The sequence below is a fragment of the Lathamus discolor genome, chromosome 4 (assembly GCF_037157495.1).
Source record: "Lathamus discolor isolate bLatDis1 chromosome 4, bLatDis1.hap1, whole genome shotgun sequence".
NCBI classification, from domain to species: domain Eukaryota; kingdom Metazoa; phylum Chordata; class Aves; order Psittaciformes; family Psittacidae; genus Lathamus; species Lathamus discolor.
In genome coordinates, this window is record NC_088887.1 from 1,832,633 (window position 1) to 1,855,650 (window position 23,018).

Sequence of the window (23,018 nt, forward strand, 5' to 3'; positions counted from 1 at the left end):
GTAATCAGTTTAAACTGCACCTACCCACTGTGCAATCTTAAAAGGGGGGGGGGAACACCTAGCTAGCTAGAGCAATTGGGTTCAAAACCATCCCTACCTGCAGACACATAAACTGTGAGTGATGGGCAAAGTTCAACACTTTAAACTGTTTCTGATTCAAGGCAAAAGTGTGCCAGACCTTACCCTAACACCAGTCAAGGGGCATCGCTGCGGTGTGGAGGCAGCACACTGACTTCATGTGACAAATGCATGTCCCCCAGTACCTCTACTAGGTCGGCTGGTTGGTCACACACAGAAGCTAGTACTGTAAGCAGACTTACAACTCCTGAAGGGTCCAAAGGTACAAGTGGAGAAACCATCCGCACTATTCAGGCAAACCTGCCCTTCCCAAGCTCCTTCAAGTACTTCTCCCACCATCCACATATCCACGACAGTCTCTCTCCACTGCACCCACTTTCCAGCCCAGTAACCCCCAAAGCCTCCTTGCTGCAGCCCTGACAAACAAGTCAGCAAAGCAAAAGAACAGAAGGGAACCAGAACTCGTTTCGACACTGCAGTCCGCCTCCCCCAGCGCAGATGATTCTCCTCTCCGAGCCATTTACATTTGTGCATCAAAGTTCCTTGCTAATTCATCAGTCCACTGAACCATGATCTGGTTCTGCCCTCTTCCTGCACTTTCTGGTGACTCCTTCCCCTTACACCGTAACCCAGTTAGGGCAGAGGAGGCTGTAAAAGCCAGTCACCGGTGCTGGCACACGGGTGCAGGGCTTGGAGCACTTGAGGACCCTTGCTGGGTCTCTGCAACATGCACGGTCAGCAACCCACAAGGCAGCAAGAGACGGTCAAGTTCATGCACTTTTCAAGAGCCCTCAAGAATACAGGAAGCAAGATGTGCTGAGCTCCAAGACAGTGCTGGCTCTATCTGTGACCAAGGCACACAACACTAAGCACAGAAGTATTATTCAGTGGACCAAAAAACCCACATAAGTTCTTCAGTGAAGTGGAAGAAACTAGAGGATGCCCACTTCTGCTACGAGGCAGGCAACTACAGTAATCAGCATTCAGTTATGGAGGTCTAATGAAGTGAAGCTCTTTCAAAATGCTTCTGGACATGATACTTCAGGTTTGGGTTGGTTTTCCTGGCTTAACCGATTGGAACAGTCTAAATTAGGGATATTGGATGTGAATCCATTGAGATATTCTCCAACTACTTATATTTAGATTAGCATCGTTCTTCTCCCCCCATAGTTGAAGTGTGCAGTTCACCCTGCAGTTAGGTCCCCGCACAGCAGAATGCTACAGCTTTTACATTGCCTAGCTTGAACCGTGGTTCATGGCACAGAGAAAACTGTGTAGGGAAATCACAAAAGAGATCCTGAAGTGAGAACCATGGTGCAAATCACCCTGAACAAGAAGGGAATTGCTAGGAACTGTTCCCACCGAAGAGGATGTGCAAGCAGAAACACTTCAGACAGGACTTACAGCCTCCTCTTGTGCCTCCTTGCTCAAACAGATGCCAAACACAGAAAATCTGGAAGCTCTGCAGTAGTGTTCTAGCAGTAGCACAAGAAACTCTTCTCACAGGAATCTGTCACTTCACCACTGTGAAGACTTGACTGGAAGTATGCACTGCTGCGCTGCGTCTGAAGTCATGCTAGGAGCTGGTTTTTCCTCAGCTCATACTTCCTCCCACAGCGCATCTGGGTGACAACATTTGATGGCTGAAGTTGGTCAGCCCAATTAGAAGCCATTAAAGGGCAATCTACATCCTTTCTTCCCAACTGGATGGTTATTTTAAGGAGAAACACCAACAACTCCCAGCCCAAACCATCAGCAGCAGGCTAAGTAATACTCCATGGGCAGAGAGGGTACAAAGGAGGGGAAAGAGCAGCTGTGTGAGAGCAACAAGAAAAAAATCACAAAAACAACTTAAAATGACTTTATTTTTTAAGTATATTAGCACAATATTTACAAAATTGTTTCATGATTCATAAATAAAAACATTTTCTTGGGTAAAGACTATAGAGCTATAGATATTTAAAATGTCTATATATTTATATATACACACATACGTACACTCACGGATGGAAGCATACAGTTATGAACAACTTTGGTCTGAAAATACTGGTGGGAAAAGGCTGGGTGTTACCAGTGACTTTTTAAACGCTCACTTGTAAATCTGTACCCACATGAAATCCAGAGCAGAGCCCTTAACACAACAACAGGATAGTGGGTTTCTCCTATCTGTAGGGCAACTGCTCCTGCAGCCTGTACACAGCCATCGAGCTCCTCTTGTTTCAGTAATGCTTCGTAACAGCTCAGCCTCATCCCACCATGACACAAACAGGTTCTACTGCAGTCTGCTTTACAGAAGTTAACATAAAGCTATTATACATAATGGTTTTTATAAGGCAGAATACCACAACGTAATTCCAGTTGGTTTGGTTTTCATTCCTCAACTGCTCAACTTTCAGCTTGCCAGAGGAAATCACTAGTTATAAATAGGGAGCTCTGCATGGTGCTTAATCAGGTCAATTCTCCTACTGAATTGTTAATGGAGAGTAATCTCCCTTTCTTTAGGTAGAGATTGTTGTGATTATGGAAAAGTCTGTATCAAGATTCATACACAGGAGCTCAAACCTTAGAGGAATACTCCCACTGACAAACTTGAAGGTATGAAAGCAAAGCGTAAATCACACACGCTTCTTAACTTCTTATCACATTAATAACCCTCTTCACTGTGGCCAGTTCCACTGATTTGAGGAAGGGCTGGACTGTGGGCTGCTTTAAGCTGTTCAATCCTGCAGCCCTAGCAAGAGGGCTGATTATGAGAGTCAGTGTTGTATAATCAAGATACCTCAATTTTATTCTGTCGAATTCTTGATGCAAGGTGTCTGCATCCAGATTGGAGCTCAATACGCAGAGACCAGAATCCCTGCAATATGCACCCAAACACGGATACGAATCTTAGCTCGTAACATCCAACTCTGAGATGTGCCAAATTACCCCAAAATCTTCAAAGACATGGATTTCTTTTTCACATGACTGTTTGGTAACAGCTTTCCAAACAAAGTTTTTAATTGTTAGGAGGAGAAAACTGTGTGTGCCTTTGAAAGATACTCCCTTAGTATGAAAAGGAGACAGCGTCAAGATTTCTACAAAGTATACATGAAGCCCAAGAGAAGCCAACTGCATTGGAACAACTCTCAAAACAGTTATAAAACGTGGTAAAATCTCATGAAATGTGCAAGTCCTAGAAAAAAATGGTTTTTAACTGTACCACTTACATATATACAGAAACTGAGCCTCCTCGCTTCTCATCAGCTCCTCCTACTTACTTTCTATTTTATCTATTTGTGATGTAACGGCAGCATCACAAACTTGGGTCAGAAATGAAATAGCTCCTTGTTTCCAAAACAAGATTTTAAAACTCTGTCAAATATACACTAAATAGGACAACTCCTATTTTTATGAAGCATCCATGACTTTTACAAATTCACTGAGTTAAGAAAGCCTGAAGTTGCTTCCAGTACCACACACCACATGACATGAACACACACAAGAACCACATTCAGCATGAAAATTACTAGCTGCTGTGCTCCATAATTCCAGTGCTGAATTAGGCTCCAACAGCTGAGCAGTTTCTCATCAAAGAATACAGAAGAGGCACAGAGAACTCTCTCACTGGACTAAAATATTGGCCACCAGAGCACACATGACTACTGTCCATAGAGAGGAACACTACTGTTTCGTGGAATCAGGAGAACCCAGTTACTAACTTAAGGAGAGCTGGGAGTAAACTTTGTACCGATGGAACTTTGTGTATAAGCATTTTATTTACTTTTTTATATAAAAGTTTTGCTGAATGTCAGAAAAGATGTATTTGTACAATCTTGATTTCCTGCTTGTATCATAGACGTATGACCATACCTTGCCCATGCACACAAATAAAGAAAACAATAGTCTAAATGGTATTGCAATCTGTGGGCCGAGCAGGCCCTTTATCAAAGCAGTGACTAATGATAGCTTTTGAAAATAATACCACTAAGGATTCCTGCAGGGAGACCCTGCAGTGGGCAAACAGTGCTTTTCATATGCTCACCCTCAAACATCCCACATATACCATAACAAAAGAAAGAAAGATCACATGTGGGCAAACACACATGTTCCTTGCTACAGCTGCTGTGACTATAAAATGACCTCATTTATATCAAAAGCACTTTTGCCACACATGCAAAACAACTAGTTTCCTGAATTTCTTCTCGTTGAGTAGTGCATCTTCAAGGCCACGGTGTATCAACAACGGTGTACTTTTCACGTATCACATTGCTCTGCAGTTCTGTGAATTAAAGAAAGAGAGAAAGATTGTTTGGGAAGAGCAGCAACATTTTGTGCTTACAGCTTACAAAGTGACCTATTTTTATTTCAAACTTCGAAAGCACACTCAGCGCTGATGCTGAATGGCACTAACTGTAAGTGATGTTTCAGCCTCTCGACAACAGAAAAAGCGAACACTGTCCTGGAGCTCCGACTCATGACCTGGGATCAGCTGTAGCAGCTCCCAGATTTAGCTGTCTGACCCATCCTGTCTTCACTCCTAACGCTGGTTCACTTTCACACACTATTTTCTATGTTAGTGTGCTTCAGCATCTGACCCGTCTCCACCCTCAGTGTGTGTGTGTGTGAGCTTTCAAGGGGAGGTTAAGAAAGTGGGTAGAGCTTGAAAGGTTCTTGCCTCCAGCTTGAGAGTCAGAGCCCTTGCCTTTGATCTGCAAAACCTTCTGTTATTTTTAGGAGCCATCTTTCAGGGCAGAAAAAGCAGATTTCTAACCCTACCCTAGAAGTCAGAATGAAATGGATAGTTAATGATTCCTGGGCTTTTGGAAGCTCAACCTCAGCACTAAAACAGGAGGCACGTTGTTATAAGACCAAACGAGACCTAAGAAGAAACAGTCAACTTACTTAAAACTGGATCTCCAAGCAAAACTCTACCTTGTTCTTCAGCATGTGCTAACTGTACCGATCCCGTATTTGATCTCTTCTGGTCAGTTTCCAATGCAACAGACTGGCAAATACCTATTTGTTTCCTGATCCCAAGCCACTGCCTTGAAAAACAAGCAGGACCTACCTCCCACTCCTCCCACTACAGATTACACTAAGTGGTATACATTTATCAACACATTTAGGAGAAACCAACAGAGCTGTTCTCTGTACTGCAAAAGCACTTGCATCCCTATTGGTTTAGAAAATAATACGATGGTGTATTTGGAAGAATCACACAGGAACATAAACCCGTGCTATTTGTAAGGAAGCCTGTTTTAAAACATCAACTAACGCACCTTTTCCCAATTAGGTCTAACTCGTACCGCATTTATTGTCACATCATCAATTCACGCCTTCCAGAAGTGGCATGATATAAAAATACTTCAAGTAATTTAACACTCTGAATTAACAGATTCAGAGCGACTTTACTCCTGACTAGCAAAACATCATAACTGGACACAGGAGGACTATGCTAAGGGTCTAGTGATACCTCATGACAAGCTTAGTTTCCAGGAAGAAACCCAAATACCAATAGCATCAACAAGTGCTCTTTTATCCTACTCCCATGAAAAGGAAATACAGCTTCTGAATAGAAAAGAAGTAATAAAAGACTTTTTAATCTTTAAACCTGAGCATCTAATCTAGAATACAAGATCTTCAATGAGAGCAATGTGGCCAGGCAAATTCTGCTACTCTTTGATGGCTATGAGCTGCAGGAAGCAAGAAACTTTGCAAGCCAGGCTACCCGATTTAGGTACCAGCTTGGAAATGTGGGGCCAAGTGAACACAGTCCCTCTCATTTCATGGAGTATTATAAATTAGGAGTCTACCTCTAGTACATGTTGCAATCTTACAGGCCATTAGAAAAATCAAAAAGGCCAAATCCCCCCATTAAGGACAGTTTAAATCAGAAGAGAGCGTAAATGAGGCCGGGACACTGAAATAATATGTCTCTGATCACTGTATTTGGTAGTCCTTTAAACACACAGAATATCCAATGAGCAGAAGTCCCAGTGCTCCATTAGAAGATCAGAATGCAGGTTTCTCAAACAGAAATTGAAGTTATTTAAGCTGTTCTTAAATTTTATCAAGATGTTTAAGCTCTGTTCCTGTTTAAACACTCCTATCTGACCCTAAAACAAAGAATAACATTGAGTGTAATCTGACTGCAATACAATCTAACAAAATCCAGAGAATGCAGATAACATCTAAAGGGGGAAGGGGTAGAGAAAGTCCACTTTTAAACCACTTTCCTGTGAACTTCCATGGGAGATCACCAATTAAATACACAGAGAAGCCTTACTTACATTAAAGTCAACAACAAAGAACACCACCGAAACAAAAACCAAACACAAGCCACCATCAAGGACATGTCCATCCATCTTATATAGTTCAGCATAAATGAAGCATACAAAATATTTGACTTTCCCACATTTGATCAGAAACATACTAGTTAATAGTTCTGACTCATCCTCATCACTGCTTAGAAACACATATTCTTCCCCTATGTGTAATACAGAAAACATGTATTCTTTCTTTTCAATGAAATATAATCTGAATAAAAACAGTCCCTGCACTGAACCCTGTCCTTCAAATGCTATCATGTTAGTAGTACTGGGTAACTATAAACATCAAAAGCCTCAAGTACATGTTAATGAAAACAAGTATCTGGTGATATACTTGGACTTACCATCATTCTAACATCACTCCTTTTGCATCTTTAAAAGCCAAGCAAATGGATTAGTAATGAGCAAAACAGCAAGAAATGCTTCATAATTAATATTCAGATTAATTATAAACTTCAAGTTAGCACTTGCTACTACTCAGCATGCCAATTAGTGAACAGAATAGCAAAAAGAAAAAAGCTAAATAACATTCAGTCTCTTTCCCAATATTAATTTCCCCAATCTTAAGCACTATCAGTTTCCCAACACCATGCTGGAGTTTCCCCAACCCAAAGGAATATGAAAAGAACAGAGTGACAAGGATAAATTTTGCTATGATCATAAGCGTTCCACCAAGATAAATGCTTATGAAGAAGAATTAACATCAACTTTCAAGACCTGTGCCTCCTTTCCACTTAGAAGTTGAACTTTTTGCAAAGCAAAGTGGATGGACGTAATATCCTGGCATTAGATTTGGCTTAAAGCAGTCAAGCAATGCCGCTGGCTAGCAAGCACAGCAGCGTTAGAACAGGGAGTCTGGAGCTGCAGGCGTGATTTTATCAGGAGATCAAACTCTCACTAACACACACAAGCACATTAGTTGACATACCGATCTGCCATCTCAGTGCTGTTGTATTGAGAGCTACAAGTATCTTTTGACCTTTTTCCATACTTAATCCCTTAATTAGAAGAGAAGCCTTGAATATCACCTACCATTTAGTGGTTCTTCTACAGCTTTCTGCAAAACATTTAAAAATATATATATGTATAAAAAGCCTTCATGTTTACTTCTGGCTCGCCACAGTTAAATTACTCTAATTGACATATACAGTAAGTAGTGATTCTATGAAAACGAAGAAAGCTGGACGTTAATAAAATTCATGACTAGGGTTCTGAAACACATTACATCAACCAATAACTGCATTCTCCAGATCCACTTTTTCCCCAGAATATATTTTATCTCCGATGAAACACCTGTAGGTGGCAGCAGAATGCATGCAGATACTACTGGCAAGCTCCAACACCTAACTGATTTTTCCTGTGATTTGCTCCGAGGTTAGTACTAAAGCAGCATGACTAAAAGGAATAGTAGCCATGCAATCAAGGGAGTGTATTTCGAAAGTGTTTCTCAAAAGGAAATACACCACGGTTGTGCATTTAGTCTGGCAGACACCCATCAGAAACACCACATGCAATCTACAGAAATGTTAAGGATTAAAAACCATCAGTAATGGGTTAAGATGGCAGATTGCAAAATAGGCCCCTTTTCCCCCCTCTCAGGCTCAATAAAAGAGAAAGCAGTGTCTTGTGAGTGTGCCCCTGTGTCAAAATGAAGCACTTCACTGTTATTATGTTTTCCGCAGTCTTTAGATTACACAGAATCAAAGTGTACTTTCAAAATAACACCTATTTACTGCCTCGAAGTGTAGCAATATATGCTGAACGGCCCTTAATGGAAATGAGCCACATACTAAAACACCTCATTTTTCACTAGGTCCCTATAAGTTCCAGAAGTTCATGGGCACAAATTATTGGCACCTGAATTCCTCTGTATCTGACCCTCCGCTATTTTCAGTGGCTGAGATTTCCAATTATGACTAAGCTTTAAACATTTCTTTTGACTTCATTCTTGTCTCCGATTCAGAGAATAACACAGTATCCACCACCACATAAGCTGTGGCTATTTCTTTACTTGTGAAATCCTTGCTGCAGCATAAAGAGATGAGCTCATGGAGAGAATGGAGTTCCATGACGTTTCCATTTCAAAGCTTACTTACAACCAAAACCTAAGTTTAAACAAAATAAATCTCCTCTTGCCCCGTTTGCTTCCAGTCTCAAGTAAGCACATATATATCATACAAAGGCAAATGGTTTGGAAGAAGTGTATCTGTAATACACTTCTTGGCTCATTCTTATAACAATTAACTTTGTGAGCCTTTTTTTTATCCCTCTACGCACTTATGTTCCTTCCATAAATAAGAGAGCAATCATCTGAAATACTGTTCCTTAAAATTAAAATAGATGAGAAAAAGCAGAGGAGAAAACATAGTAAATCTCTGTTGCCCTATCTGCAGTCAGCTCTCTCCTGCCCCACTGTTAGAAACCATCTTTCTTCGACAGCTGGGTCTCAGGCTGCAGACTGAAGAGGAGACCTGGAAACGTGCCTCAACCAATGGCTGCCAGCCAAGAAACGGAGTGACAGTATTCACCATGCTCCCCTGCTACAAGGAGATTTTACTGGTATTTCACAGTTGCGCCTCTTTACTTGCTTCTGCAGAGCTCCAGCAATCAGGCAGTTCACATTCATGGATCACCAGAAAGCACTGCCTGAACCTGTGAAAATTACTGCTTTAGGAACGATTACTCTAGAATTCAAAACAACGGACTGAAAAGCCTTCTTTAACAAAGCGCTTTTCCATTTGTTCTGTGTTACCTAAAGACGGACATTCTGCTTTCAGATGGTCTCAGCAAATTAAGGGCCATTACAGGAAAATAAGCTAAAAAGATCAAGACTGCAGCATCAATATAGCTGGGAATTCAATATTGAATAATACTGAATTAAAAATTCAAGGGTTCCGGTGTAAAACACCATAGGAAAAAAAACCCAACCCTCACTTTTTGTTATAGGCCACCTAGATGAAAAAAAATTCAATGGTATTTTGCACTCAGCTTAATGAAAAGCATTTTCACTAAGGTGAGCAAACGGTCTTTATAAATTCACGTGAAAGTGCACTGTAAAAGAACACCAAACTTCCCTTCACATCCACCACCTTTTTGTGACAGCCCTTGAAGTTCCATTGGGGCACAACAGTCAGAGTAGCCATTAGGTAAGGGTGGCAATTACAGTACTATAGACACACTCAATAGGGACAATGAAGACCACCAACTCACTCCACATTAGACATCTGTTACACAGCCAGAACTGTTGCTTGCTACCAACCTGGTCTGAATTCGAACTAGTGAAGAAAGGTTCAGTATCTCACTACAATCCCCTGAGCCATCTAGTCACCCCAAATTTATTAATTTTAAGCTTACCCCTGGACGAGGATGATCTTTCATTCTGGAACCTAAAATAATTACAGAAAAAGTGACCAGGCAAATGAATAAATGTCATTATCAAGCAAGTAACAATATCCAATAGAGAAGCAACACTCAAAACCCAAGCTTCTGTTATCCAAACTACTCAAGTATGATGACCTGCAAATTCTTAAAGCCTCTAAGCACTCCCCTGCTTAGGAACTAAATAATCTTGTCACGTACAGCCTGCAAATTGTCTCACGCATCCATTCAGCTGTAAAAATGAATTATGTTACACACCATTCTTTGTGACTATTTTGGTGTGCTGGAACCCACCCCAACAGTCACATTTGACTTCTTCAGCCAGCATAATCAAAACACAAATGCAATATTAATGCAGAACATTAGCACAAATCAAAGTTCTATAGGTGAGTCCCCCAAAGTAAGTAAGTTATTTGTATCGTTGTAAAAAGGTTTGTTTCAGGTCTGTCACATTTTCGACTCATCTTCATCTTCCTCAGATACCAAATACTAGGCATTCTGCCTTAATTTCTTCTTCAATAGAAATCCTCCTTGTCTATTATTTCTGACCATGCCCAGACATGGTGTGCACATACTGAACCTGGAAGACTGCATAGTTCAGTGCAGACTAGGGACAGCACTGACTGCATACACATCAGCTGGAGGCTGGAAGCAATGTATCCTTAATTGCAAGGTTCTGTGTCCAATCTAACAAGGCTGTTTGAAGAGCCTTCATGCACAGCTTGAAACAAACAGTCACTCTGCTCTCAGACCCAAGCTGTAAAGTCCACATAATGTTACGCTGTGGTGCGCCAGCACTCCAATCACACAGCATTACCATGGTTTTTGCCTATTTAGCAGCATGACTGGCTTTTTTACCTTTAAATCTCTCACCTTTTTGATATCTGGTGAACAGACCAGTTTCGGAAGCGAAGTATTGCTATTCTTTGCTCCTGGCTTTTAACAGTAAGCACAAGGGAAACCAGGATTCACTAAAATGAAAGGTGTGCATTCAAATCACTCGTTATTTTAACCTGCCTCTAACCAGTGGGAATCACGAGGCAGATTTTGCTTCTTCCCATTCATATTTTGATAAACCTTTGTGTAGAATGGCTTATGGGGTGGTGCAGACAATTCTTGAAACCCATTTGCTCTCTCTCCGTCCTAACCTTCAGCCAGCTGTGAAACTACAGCTATTAAACAGCAGCATCCATCCTACAGTTGAAACACTGTTCCTTAAGAAACCTGTCTGTGTTTATTATGATAAGCTGTAAGTTTCTTTACTGAAAGATTGCCCACAGGCTTTATGAAACAAAGCCAATCCATACAGGCAAGTTTTCAGTAATTTATTGAACTAGGTAACTGTGAAATTGCACCTTGTGTTCAAATAAGCTGTGTCTACCTCTGAGAGTAAAATAGAAAAAAATTGGCTCTTCTGAACATTTAGATGCTAAAAAAAGAAAAATAAAAAAATAATGCAGAATATTAGGTGCTACTTACCCATAATAAACACGTAAGCCAGACTAAGCAAATTTGCAATGGCCATAATAGCTAAGCCAGCAATCACAACAGACCCATGTAATGGAGGACAGGCTGTTAAAAACAGGGTAAAATAAACTATTATCTGACACAAGTAAAAGCACAAACTTTTATTTTCACATGTCAGTGAATACTAAAAGAAATACACCTGATAAATGCAGACTTGATTAATTTCTCTTTCAAAGCTAGCTCAGAACTATTTCCCCCCCTCTTCCTTTTTATGTATATATTCTTTAATGATACAGAGACATTCACTGATTCATCCTGCTTATCTGTACCATTCTATTAGAGTTTAGCTATTCTACTGCCACTCACTGCAATTGACAACATTCTTCTGTTAATTTTATTTCAAGCTTAAATCTTCAATCCCACTTATTTTGAACTATAACTACATTCAGTTACAGAATACACTACTGTTACTAATAAAACAGGATAAAAAAAGGGAAGGGGCCAGATTATGAGGGTAGTTCCAAGGCAAATCCACCACAAGTAACAGGAATGCTCCAAGTTTACAGGGGTACCATAGAGCAGGAATAGGCTATTCAAACTAACTCTAGTTCTCCACAGAAACTCATCATCCTCTGATCCTTGATTCCAGTGGCTTGAAGTCATCTTGACTATCTGTGAGCTCAACCTAAGATGAGCTATTTTTACTGACATATAAGGGTCACTGAGCTTAATTCCCAGAAATACAGGTACCATCTAGGTCACCCTGAAAAACTAGGAACACTTTCCATCTGAGAGCATAATAAAAACATTTTCCATTTCACATGGCTCTAGAGGTTCACCAGAAATCTCCCATCAGCTTATTTTACTATTACATTTGACAATACTTGCGTGCCCCTTACAAATACTTCTGTGAATACTAAACAATAAGCACTGAACTCAAATCACAACCCCACTGAAATTTCACCCAGAACAGACACATCTTTAGAAAGCACTTCCAAGGAGAAATAGCGTTTAATAAATACCCAACCAAATCACTGGTTAAAATGAAGAACATCTCTATGAAACAAAATCAGGGGGTTAAAGTTTTTCCAATGAGCACGAGTATGTATTCTACTACTAAATATACTACCAAGGATGCCTGGTCCTAAGCTCACCCTTTTTCTCTGTTGCGGGGTCTTCTCATGGGCAGAGGGGAAAGCAGGCAGAGAACAAAGGAGGGGTTAGAGGCAGGGAGAAGAGGTGTCACTGTATACAGTGTTTAATTGGTGTTCCTTCAAAACAGCAACTGGTTTTCAGTGCTGAAACAGAATGCCAGCCACAGCCAGACTTAGAACAGTCTCAAGAATGCTTCCAAGTTTACTGCCTCTGCATCTGTCTCCTTAGGCTGTTTCAATGGCATTAGTTTCCTAGCAACTCAGTTATCAGTCGCAGAGATTAACAAGGGATTTCTGATTTATTCATTGAACATGAGAAAATCTTTCTAGTAGTTTAGTTTCTAAGTACCCCAGGCCTCAGTAAGAATAACAGCAATAAAGCTCAGTGGTGGTTTCAGGTGACTCTTCAGGGAATTAACTGTTGCAAAATTAATTAACTGTTTTTTCTTCTTTTAAGCAACTGCTCATAGAACACAGTCATGCTGGATGCGGTCGTACTAATGAAACCGATATATGTAATACTACCTTTAGGCTATTCTTCTTTCACCAGATAAAAGAGCGTTAGCACAGTAAACCTAAAGTACATTTTTAGAAGTGACTTGCTAACACTCAATGGAGTGAAGCCATTCGCATAGCATTTTCGTATTAGACATAAAGAAATACCAGGTATAGGCAAAAGTAAAAAGACACTTTTACAGAACATAAATTGCTTACCTGAGACACACAGTGCAAAACCAACCACAGCAATTACATAACCAAGAATGTGCAAACCTATCAGAGCAAATGCTGCTTGCGGTAGGCTATCAAAAACTGGGGAAGACAGAAAGAGAAACAGAACTTTAACTTGTAAAGTTGAACTACAGAGATACAAAAGATAGACCATTTCTATGAAGCTAGGAAGTAGGTTCTCCTGAATTCCAAGCTCAGCCAGCCAGTGCAATAACAAAACTCACAAGTCACGCAAGTCACTCGGGGCTCTTGTATGCATACACAGGCACATAAACATTTATGTCTATAGAAATCAGTTTAGACATAAACCACAAGTAGAAAAAACTAAACACATACAAACAACTTAATTGCTCATCCCAGCCCCAAGACCCAGGAAAGAAGAGCAGGAATCACTCAGATGTCCTACCCCAAATCTCATTTTTCAAGCAGGTAACTTATACACTTCTTCCCTGAAGCATTTTAGCCAAACAAATACAGGTTAAACATTTTGTTCTGAGATACTAGGAAGGTCAAGAATCCAGGATGCTATTGTAGTACCTATTTATGAAAATGAAAGCAGTATGTAGATCACGTGATGGAGAGAAAAGGCACTCAGGTTTAATATCAGTGTATTCTTGAGCTAGTGAATAAATAAATGCTCACCAATTCCAAACATAACATATTGAAGCGGTACCAAAATCACAGCAGGGACTACAATCAGGCCAAGGCCAGCTTGATTCTGTGCAGTATAGCCATCTGCAAACATTTGTATGGAAATTAGTGAAACAAAAATACTTCATTGGAATAAAGCACCAAAAGTAAATCATTGGTATCGAGTTTTTAGGGTGCAGAAAAAAACCACAGTGAAGCACCAGAAGTCAACCCCCAGCCCCTAATATTCACCCAAAGGGACAGAAAATAGAACTAAACTGGGTGTCCGTATCCCCCTGTGATTACCTGAGGGCCTGACAACCACAGTGCTGGTCCTGTTGTGTTCTGTAATTATTACTTTTTTTTTCGGTTTAAAATTAATAGACAGCAAAGTGGTATTAACTTCCATACTACTGCATGGAAGAGGTTCACTGGGGCTCTTATTGCCTTCAACTAGGAAGGCAATTTTAATACACTTACCTTGGACAAAAAGAACAGTGCCTACAACAGCAGCAACTACGGAGGCGGCAACTGCTACAATAATGCCTGTTTTCTTCTGAGGTACAGTTTCATATTTTAATACTTGAAGACAAAACAGAGACAGAGAGGAAAACAATCAGACATGCATAATTCTCTCACTAAAACACACAGATTTGATGATTAGGATTCTTATTCCACCCTTCTATAGAATCCAGGTGGTAAGTTATCACAGTAACTTTGGGACACAGCACAGGTTAATTCAGGGAGATGCACTACTGACAAATAATATTGCAGTGAATCTGTTACCCAGGTGAGTGTCAGACAGGGACTCAGAAATTACAGGTTTAATTCTCTTCCCCGTGACACTGTGCAAACTCAAGATGTATCACCTCTGTCCCCAAGGGAACAGGATGCCCATCTCACCAGCATACTTTGAAGACGAGTAGGTATAAGATGACCTACATGTTCAGATGCCGCAGACAAGACTACTTTTCAGTAAAACTGCACTGCTATATAGCAACCATCTCAGAAATGGGTGATTCCAGTGGAGGGTTTCAAAGCAGCAGCACTTTAGTAGTCTTCAGAAAAGAAGGAACAGTACAAATACATCACCATAATAAACTGTATTTGTTTCTGCCTTATACACTGCTAAAACAAAGAGAAAAAAAGGCAGCTCTTGCTCCACAAGCTTGAAAATTAATACACCAACAACTTGGTATACGTTGACATTGGTAATCACAAACAGCAAACCAATACTGTAGGAAATTTCAAGCAGAAAAACGTGGAGCACGTCCAGAATTAACATCCCACTTACATGGACTGGCATTTCAAACATACGTGTTAGTTTTCAACCTCTGCTCACGGATGGACCCTTGAAGAGTCCCACACCACTTGCAGATGTTCATGAAAAGGTAACAAAGGAAATTATATACAGATGGCTGAATATGTGATTATTATAAATCACGCTGGGTACAATTTCTTTCCATTTCTTACAGACTCGATTCTCAGCAGAATTTATCTTTTTTAGAAGTCTACAAATTGAAAAAGGCTGAAAAAAAAACAACCAACCCAAATCAAAGACTGATGTAACAAACTGCACCACAGGGAACCATCTGAAAAACTAGGCCATAAAGCACACTCTACATTGCACAGTGTTGGAGACTGGTATAAAGCACATCTGAGGATGTCTTGGCACTGATGGATGTATTGCCTCTGAAAACATTGAATAAAATAATTAATGGCCATGTTACATTATAATTCAGCCTGTGCTAAAAGACCAGCGAACAATTTTATATTAAGAAAAGACCATCCTTCTCTAATACTGGTTTTATGACTGTAAAATGAAACATGTTTCTGTTTCAAATCATTCAATAATGTTATGGTGAACCAACAGTGAAATAAAGCTTCCTTATTCTAACCAATGACAGTAGACGTTATGAATTTTACCCCACAAAAATTAAACACATGCAAAAAAGCTCACAGCTTCCAACAGTACTGGCAGTGGAAACACCATCTCATGGCAGACCAGCTCTAAACCCTCTAGGCTGCACATCATATCTTTGTCTATAAAGACATACAGCTGCTAAAAGCCTTAACCTCAGAGAGCAACTCTTGACCTCCAAGCAAACAGAGCAGACTGGTCCAGATCCAGCTGCTTAGGGCTAGACTCCTTTATAACAGAGAGCCAGTGTCCACAATGGCATGACTGTGGCACGCTGAAGCCCCAGGACCCATGTTTTTGAAGAGGTCATATTCCGAGTTCACAGGTCCCAAACTCTGCATATTCTATGCCAGACTAGTGTTTTCACAGCTTGATGCCAGAAATGTATGCTATATGTCCTAAAAGAGCACAAGGCTCACTGAAAAGGAAATGGAAGACAACGCAGCACAAAAGCCTGTAAGTAACACTGCTTATTAGGAACTACCTTGAGAACTGTATTCAAGTTAACTCTCTAATTGTGTCAGCCGATTCATGCCAAAACTAAGCCCAAAAATGACTGTAAGTAACAGCATGGATGATCAGGAGAGGATTCTAAAGCAAACCAAAAGCCAGTATAGCTGACAAAGCAGTCATATACCTTTCTGTGTATTATCTGCAACAATTCTACCACACATCTTTTAGATGTAAGCACCAACTTTCATCTACACGGATGCCTTTAGGCACACATGTAATTTTAAGATAAATCTTTAGGGCAAATCATTAATTGCAAAGAATTAAAGAGTCAATACTTACCAATAGCACTTAACTGAGCCGCACACAAAGTAATAACTAAGAACAGTAATGCTATGATGATAGCCCTTTCCATTAGAAGAAACCATGATCCTAGAGAATAAGCAAAGAAAAATGGTAGGAAGAAAACAAAAACTGAGGTTATTAGTCTTACCTTTATTGCTCCTCTTCAGCTATGCTCTACATTGCTCAATACAGTATGTAACAGTTGGCAATTAGAGTTATAATAGGTAGAAGTCATAGCTTGCTTAGCCTATGTATTTCTCACTCTGATCTTGTGTGAAACAATCTATTTATGCTTTTCTTAGTTATTTTCTTTTTTTCAGTGCTTCTAGTTACCTTAACATTTTCCAAACTGGAGGTCTTAACCTCCACTAGAGCAGAGGATATGTTCATGTTATTGTCTGGCAATAAAAGCTAGTTAGCTTGTGGTACTACAAACAGCACAGTTATCAGAAAAACAGTACATTCAGGCTAAGCAGGGAAGATACGAAAACTGGTATCAGATGAAAAGAAGGTATTGATGCTTCCCCAGCTATTCTATTTCCAACTGCTGTAACGCCTGAAGAAATCCAGATGCGCGGTAAGGAATACAGGAGCTAACCTTAATGAGAAGGAAACATTGCTTTGTTAATTTGAGAAATCGCACATTTCTAGATGTGTGATTTTAGGTCTTCCCACCATCATGCATTTAGCCTTTTTTCCCCTGCATCTTGGATGCCGTAGGCTGTTCAGTCACTCGTGCTGTAAGACCATGTAAGCCACCTTCCAATATAAAATATCTCCATTGAACCAGAAAATGCAGCCGATTCTTGCATCTCTGCTCATAACTTCATTTAGACTCACTCAGTGGAATCCAAAGTCTTCAGTTTTTACATTATACTTGCCACTGGTCCTCTGCCTGCACATCTGCTTCCAGAAATTTCCAGTCACCGTGAAGATACATAACCCTTGCACTTAACTTTGCGTTTAAAAGCTGTATCCACAGCTCCAGAAACATGAAATTAAGTAGCAATCCCTCAACTTTTGATGCCAAGTAAATACCTTGAAGACAGTTTTAAATTCACAAATTGCCATCTTTCCCCTCTCCTCCTCCCGCAAGCGGCCACAGAAAGATACTGTGGATACAACATACATACAAGGCAACCACAAAATATACTAAAGGCAGAGAAATCAGGAGTATCTGCTAACTTCCTTACAGCCAAAACAAGCCTGATTGAATGCACTGTTTAAAGGAAACCCTTTTGCTTCTAACTTCAACGCACAAAAAAAGCAAGCAGCTGTTAAGCCTGGTATGTGCTAGGACTTCAGCATGCAACATGGAACCATGTATGGTGCAGTTTCAGAGTCTAAAAGCACTTATGGTATGGAAACGCTTGCAATACTGCTGGTACGTGCGACATGCAAATAAGAGAAACAGCTGAACACATTTTTCTGGCAAATCATTTCCCTCACTCTGGTATTTCATAGCTGTGAACTCCTAGGAAAAATATTACTTCGAAAGCCAATATAAGGAAGTCAGTTCCAAAATAACAAGATGGACTTCTAGACAAGGAGGAGAAGGCAGAAGAAGGAAAAGAAGCGATGAGGAAAAGGGGAAAAGGAAAAAAAAAATAGGTGAGAAAAGAGAAAATGAGGAAAACACAAGAAAAAAAGGAAACTTCATTGTCACTCTCCTGTGAAGATAACTGATGAGGAAAGAGCATGCCCAAAGACAAGGGCACTGGCACAGATAATCTTGATCACTCTGCTGTGTGAATTCAGGAATTCTGTGAAGTGAGATGGAGAACGGTTGGCTCTTTTAAGACCATCTTTGTGAAAGCAGCAATTGGAAGCTATTAGTAGTGGCAGCGTGAATTTGTTGCTCAGGAACAGTGAGGACTGGTACAGGATTTCTGTTCCTCACTAACCTTTTTCAAAACCTCCTTGCTACACTTTCTTCTTTCAGCTTATCATCTCAAGAGTCTCTCTAGAGCAAGGAGGAACAAAACCCCCGAAATGACACACAAGAAGTTGAAGAGAGAACAAGCAATTGCTTTACTTCCAGCTAAACCTTCAAACGTAAGACTAAGTTCTACATTCCCTAGCGTACACTTTCAAGCTTAACGTGACCTTGCAACTATTAAATTCACCAACCACATATCTCCTTTGATGTTGGGGTATTTTCCTCGCCGCAACTGACAACTAGAAAATGAAATTAGAAAAAAACACATCAGTTTCCTGCTTTGTACTCTTTATACAGCTTTCAACATTCTAAACACAAAGTGAAAATAAAACAGTAAGGCTTGCAAATGGCACCCAATTCTACCACATCCTCAAGCACCGTTTCCTCTTCTAGAGCTTAAAACTGAATGGCAAAAACAGTCCAATAGGGTTGAGTAATGAAGAAGCTTTAAGAGAAGGGAGGAAACTGCCTATACCTCTTCCCTGTTTTGCAGTGTTCTAAGAACTGAATGATTTTGAAGCATCCTCACCCTCTCAGCGTCTGTGCCCCTCTCAATCCATTTCAGGATCGTATTTGTTTTGCAGGGCATATGGTTAAGACCCAACTGTGAATTACACAGATGTCTGCAGCAGGCCAGAAGTAACATCTCTTTGAGCTTTAAAAATAGTATAACTAATGCAAAAACTAATAGCAAGAATATCCTAGGGCAATTCTACAGCGCATGAGTAAGACTCCACGTGCTATGCATTCAGCGCTTCTGAGTAGTCTTCCAGAAGCAAGGGGCAAGTCTCCTGCACAGAACAGACAAACACCACACATCTATACTCCGTGAAACCGTCACTTCTGCAGAATGCTAGGCAGACTGCACGTATACAGCAGACCCCATTATTCAGTAGCTGAGGAGCTAGAGCACATGGGCTGCGTCTGACAAAATAAGGTCAAATGGCTCCCTAAATGAGAAATTTACCACTTAGTCACCATTACTTTACACATTGCCTTCTGAAGACGACATTTAATGCTAGACAACCATCACAGGTTACTATCTAGTAGCAGCACTTTCAACCTCACTAGAAAACAGCCTATCTTCAGATCAAGTTTTCGAGTTCTTACACAGAATTGCTATTAGTTTTGCCTGTAATTTTCCCAGCATCACTAAAGATTCCAAGAAGCAATTCTCCAAAGAAAAGAGCTCTGCAGCCACCGTGATGGTCATATTCACGTCAGTATTACAAAGATACTAAGACTGTGTTTCAGTATGTAAATGATCTTTAGATGTTATCATAGAATCAAAAAATGTGTTCAGGTCTTTCCCCACAGAAGCACTACCCCATAACTTAATACAAAATAACTTGTATTAGCATTCAAGTTAGAAGGCTTGGGTGGTACATTTTTCCTATTTTCAATCTCAAGTAATACATTGTCAGTCATTATTTTTCTCTTGCCTGTAAGATTTCGCTGTTTTTCTCTCCCAATGGGTTCTAAAACAATGGCAGGCAACTCACCTGAGTGGTTTCTAAGTTCAATTCTTGTTTCTCCTTCTCTGTTTGATTCTGTTACTTCACAGCTGTAATTTCCAACAGCTGCTTCTGCACTGTTAAGCATCAAAGAGGCAATACCTTTGGGTAAATCCGCCTGAGATACTAAGTCAGCTGATCGAAACTCAGGATCTCTGAAAAACTCCTGTTTTCTTCCATCAAAAGAAAAAATGATATTTCCTTGTTTTTTCCATGTCACAAACATGACATTTGTGTTGTTCTCCTTCAGGTTAGTCACATAGCAAGGTAAAATGACAGTTTTATTACAGTCAGTTCTTTCAACAACATCTGTCCCACTAAATATCAACTGGGCAGAACCTACAAAGAAAAACGAAAATGGACACATTCAGAATTATTCCTGAATATACAATAAAAGAAAGAAAGGAGAAATAATTACAACACGTGACTTGGGAAAACGAAACAACCTCTTCCATGAAACCACACAAAGGGAACCATCTTCTAAGGGAGTAACAGAAGGAGGAAAAAAGGCATTAATTATATAATCACCCTAATTCTACCACAGCCCCTCTATACAGACTTAGCCATTCTCACATCCATTTAATGTATAGACACCACAGCCTATCATAAATTAAAAAAACTAGAATGAAAGAAAGAAAAAAGAAAGAAAAGCTTTGGGTTGCCACTTACTCGGACACTTCCCCTAGAATGCCACAGGCAGAAATACTGCACTAAGGCCTGGTTTCTGCAAAGCATACACGTAACGTTAAGCACAGCTCGTCCCATTGATGGTCAAATGTTTGCTGATCACACGGGTATGTAAAAAGGGAGGTCCAGGCATCAGCTCCACACAAGCATCTTTTAAAGCTCTTCAAGGAAAGAATTCTACTTATACGCTTCCGAGAAAGCTGGCAGGGCAGCTTAGTCAACAGAGGTTTGTCATTTGTTCCTTCTTGTCTCTGAAGGTGGAGCCAAATGCCCACAGGTTTGGATGGTTCCCTGCAAATTCTCTTTTCCTTTCTGACAGAGGAGGTGCACACACAATACCAGGTATTAAAGAAGATTATTATTTAGTTAGCATTTGAGCATACAGACAACAGAACGGAAAACGGAGAATTTGTAACAATAAACGACCTTTATTATAGACCACTGTAAGCAATACTAATGACACCATTCAAATGCAGGCAATGAAAAATCACAACACAGGGCCAAGTTATCACTGCTGGCTGTTACCCTTTTCCTCCCACACCACAGCACAGTTCTAAAACAGCAGTACTGCCTGACCACCGTTTCAAGAAAGACCTCATTGTATGCTGAGATTTTACTGGAAATGAAGATCTTTCATCTGTTTTTGGGAATACTGAAAATGATAACATCAGTATTTAAATTGCACCCGGAACCAGAAGAGAGAGATTAATTAAACTAGCTGAACTGCAAAGTATGAAGGCTTGGAATCTTTCCATGTTTTTCCTCACTTACGTGAAACTGTAACTTGGTTTAACAGCTGTCCTGATAGTCATCACTCCCCAGTCACGGTGGCATTAAACATGCAAAACACCTGACTATATCCAACTGATAAACCCAGATACGGGAAAAGATAAGTGCTGTAAAACAAGACCACAACCCCTAATACCGTAAGCACACACACTTACAAACTGGAGTATCTCTCTTCAGAGGAGCCACTGGTGTTCACAGGTACAAACCAGCTCAGAAGCGTGGCAGGTATTTGTTGACTAAATTCAGTTACAGGAAAGGGAGAAAGGGAAAAACCAGTAAAACCCAATACAAGTTGTGTCTCTATCTGCAGTAGCCAAAGAGTCTCAGATCAAATTTAAAAAGCACTGATCTTTGAAACACTGCTTTAGTATTCTCACACGGGTCACTGGATTATTACTGACTATCAAAAGCTTATAACAAACCAGCTCTATGCATATTAGGCATGACAGCACTTTTACAATGAAGAAGGAATTATTCTCCGGTTTATTCGCTGCGTTGCACTATTTTAACTGTACCTTGAAAACATGAAAGTAACGAAAGCAGAACGAAGGCAAACTGTAGCCAAACCTCAAACTATGCCCTAATAAAAAACATATGCGCACAATTAAAAGCTGTAGTGCTTCAACAGTTCTTGAGGGGGAATCGCATCTGTTTTATTTTAATGCTATTTCACAGTAACAGGTTTACTGGGGTTGTTTGGTTTTGTGTTTTGTTCGGGTTTGGAGGGGGTTTTCTGCCCTAGAGCTAGCACATTTATATTTCATAGAAGAATTCATTCACTGCTGGCTCCATTTCATTGAGAAAGGTGCTTTCCAACTAAAGGAAGCAACTACGCTTCCAAACATTGACCAAAGCAAACAAAACCCAGCCATCTTGAAGGAATTAAACCCAATCTACCACAATTTACTCCCCCATATTAGCACAGAAAGGCAGGGGGCTGTAAACTACCGATTCCACCAGTTTGCTGTTGTGTAGTCTATGAGAGCTGGCATATTTTTGCCTGAAGCCAATTAAGAAGCACTCATATAAACTGCTCCACCAGCAGAGTGCTGGGGAGATAATGAGCAGGCTGCAGCCGGGCACCAACCGAAGCAGCACGCTACGTGCGCATCGGTCCTCTTCAAATATGACTGCTTTAGTAGAAGAGGCTGCATAGCTGCTATCCCCCTAAAGGAAACTTGACAACTTCGCTATAGATGGTACCATCGCTACCAACTGCAGACGGTTTTTCTCATGGGATGAGGAAGTCATCAGAAGAACCCTTTGGCAACAGTGCCCAAATCCTGCAGGAAGTGGACCACCAGCCCCAAACTTTTCATGGGTTATCTATCAGCTTTGTCACATTCAGGTGACCATTTTAAAAGAGCCTGATACTAAGGGAGAGGCTACTGCTGAAGAATACAGAGTTGTGAGGCTGCCACTGAAAAGCTGTTTCAAATGATACATACGCAGTGCAAATCTGGGGATACTGCACATTATGTCAACGTTGGCTAAGCCCGGCCTGACGGACACTTGCATTTCCCACTGACCAAAAAGCATGCAACAGCACTCAGCATTTAAGCCAGTCTACTGCTAAATCAGGAACCCAGACATGCATTTGAATATTAGCTTTAAACACAGAGGGCT

At 40.4% G+C, this 23,018-nt stretch overlaps 1 protein-coding gene across 1 annotated transcript in view; it reads right to left on the reverse strand.

Moving 5' to 3' along the window:
- Positions 1–20,149: 20,149 nt before the first annotated feature.
- The window catches only part of IFT57 (intraflagellar transport 57), a 40,542-nt gene continuing 37,673 nt past the window's right edge, over positions 20,150–23,018 (reverse strand). The window contains exon 12 of the mRNA XM_065675968.1: positions 20,150–20,255. Coding sequence (XP_065532040.1) covers positions 20,241–20,255 — 15 coding nt within the window. The 3' untranslated portion in view covers positions 20,150–20,240. The remainder of the gene's footprint in view (positions 20,256–23,018) is intronic.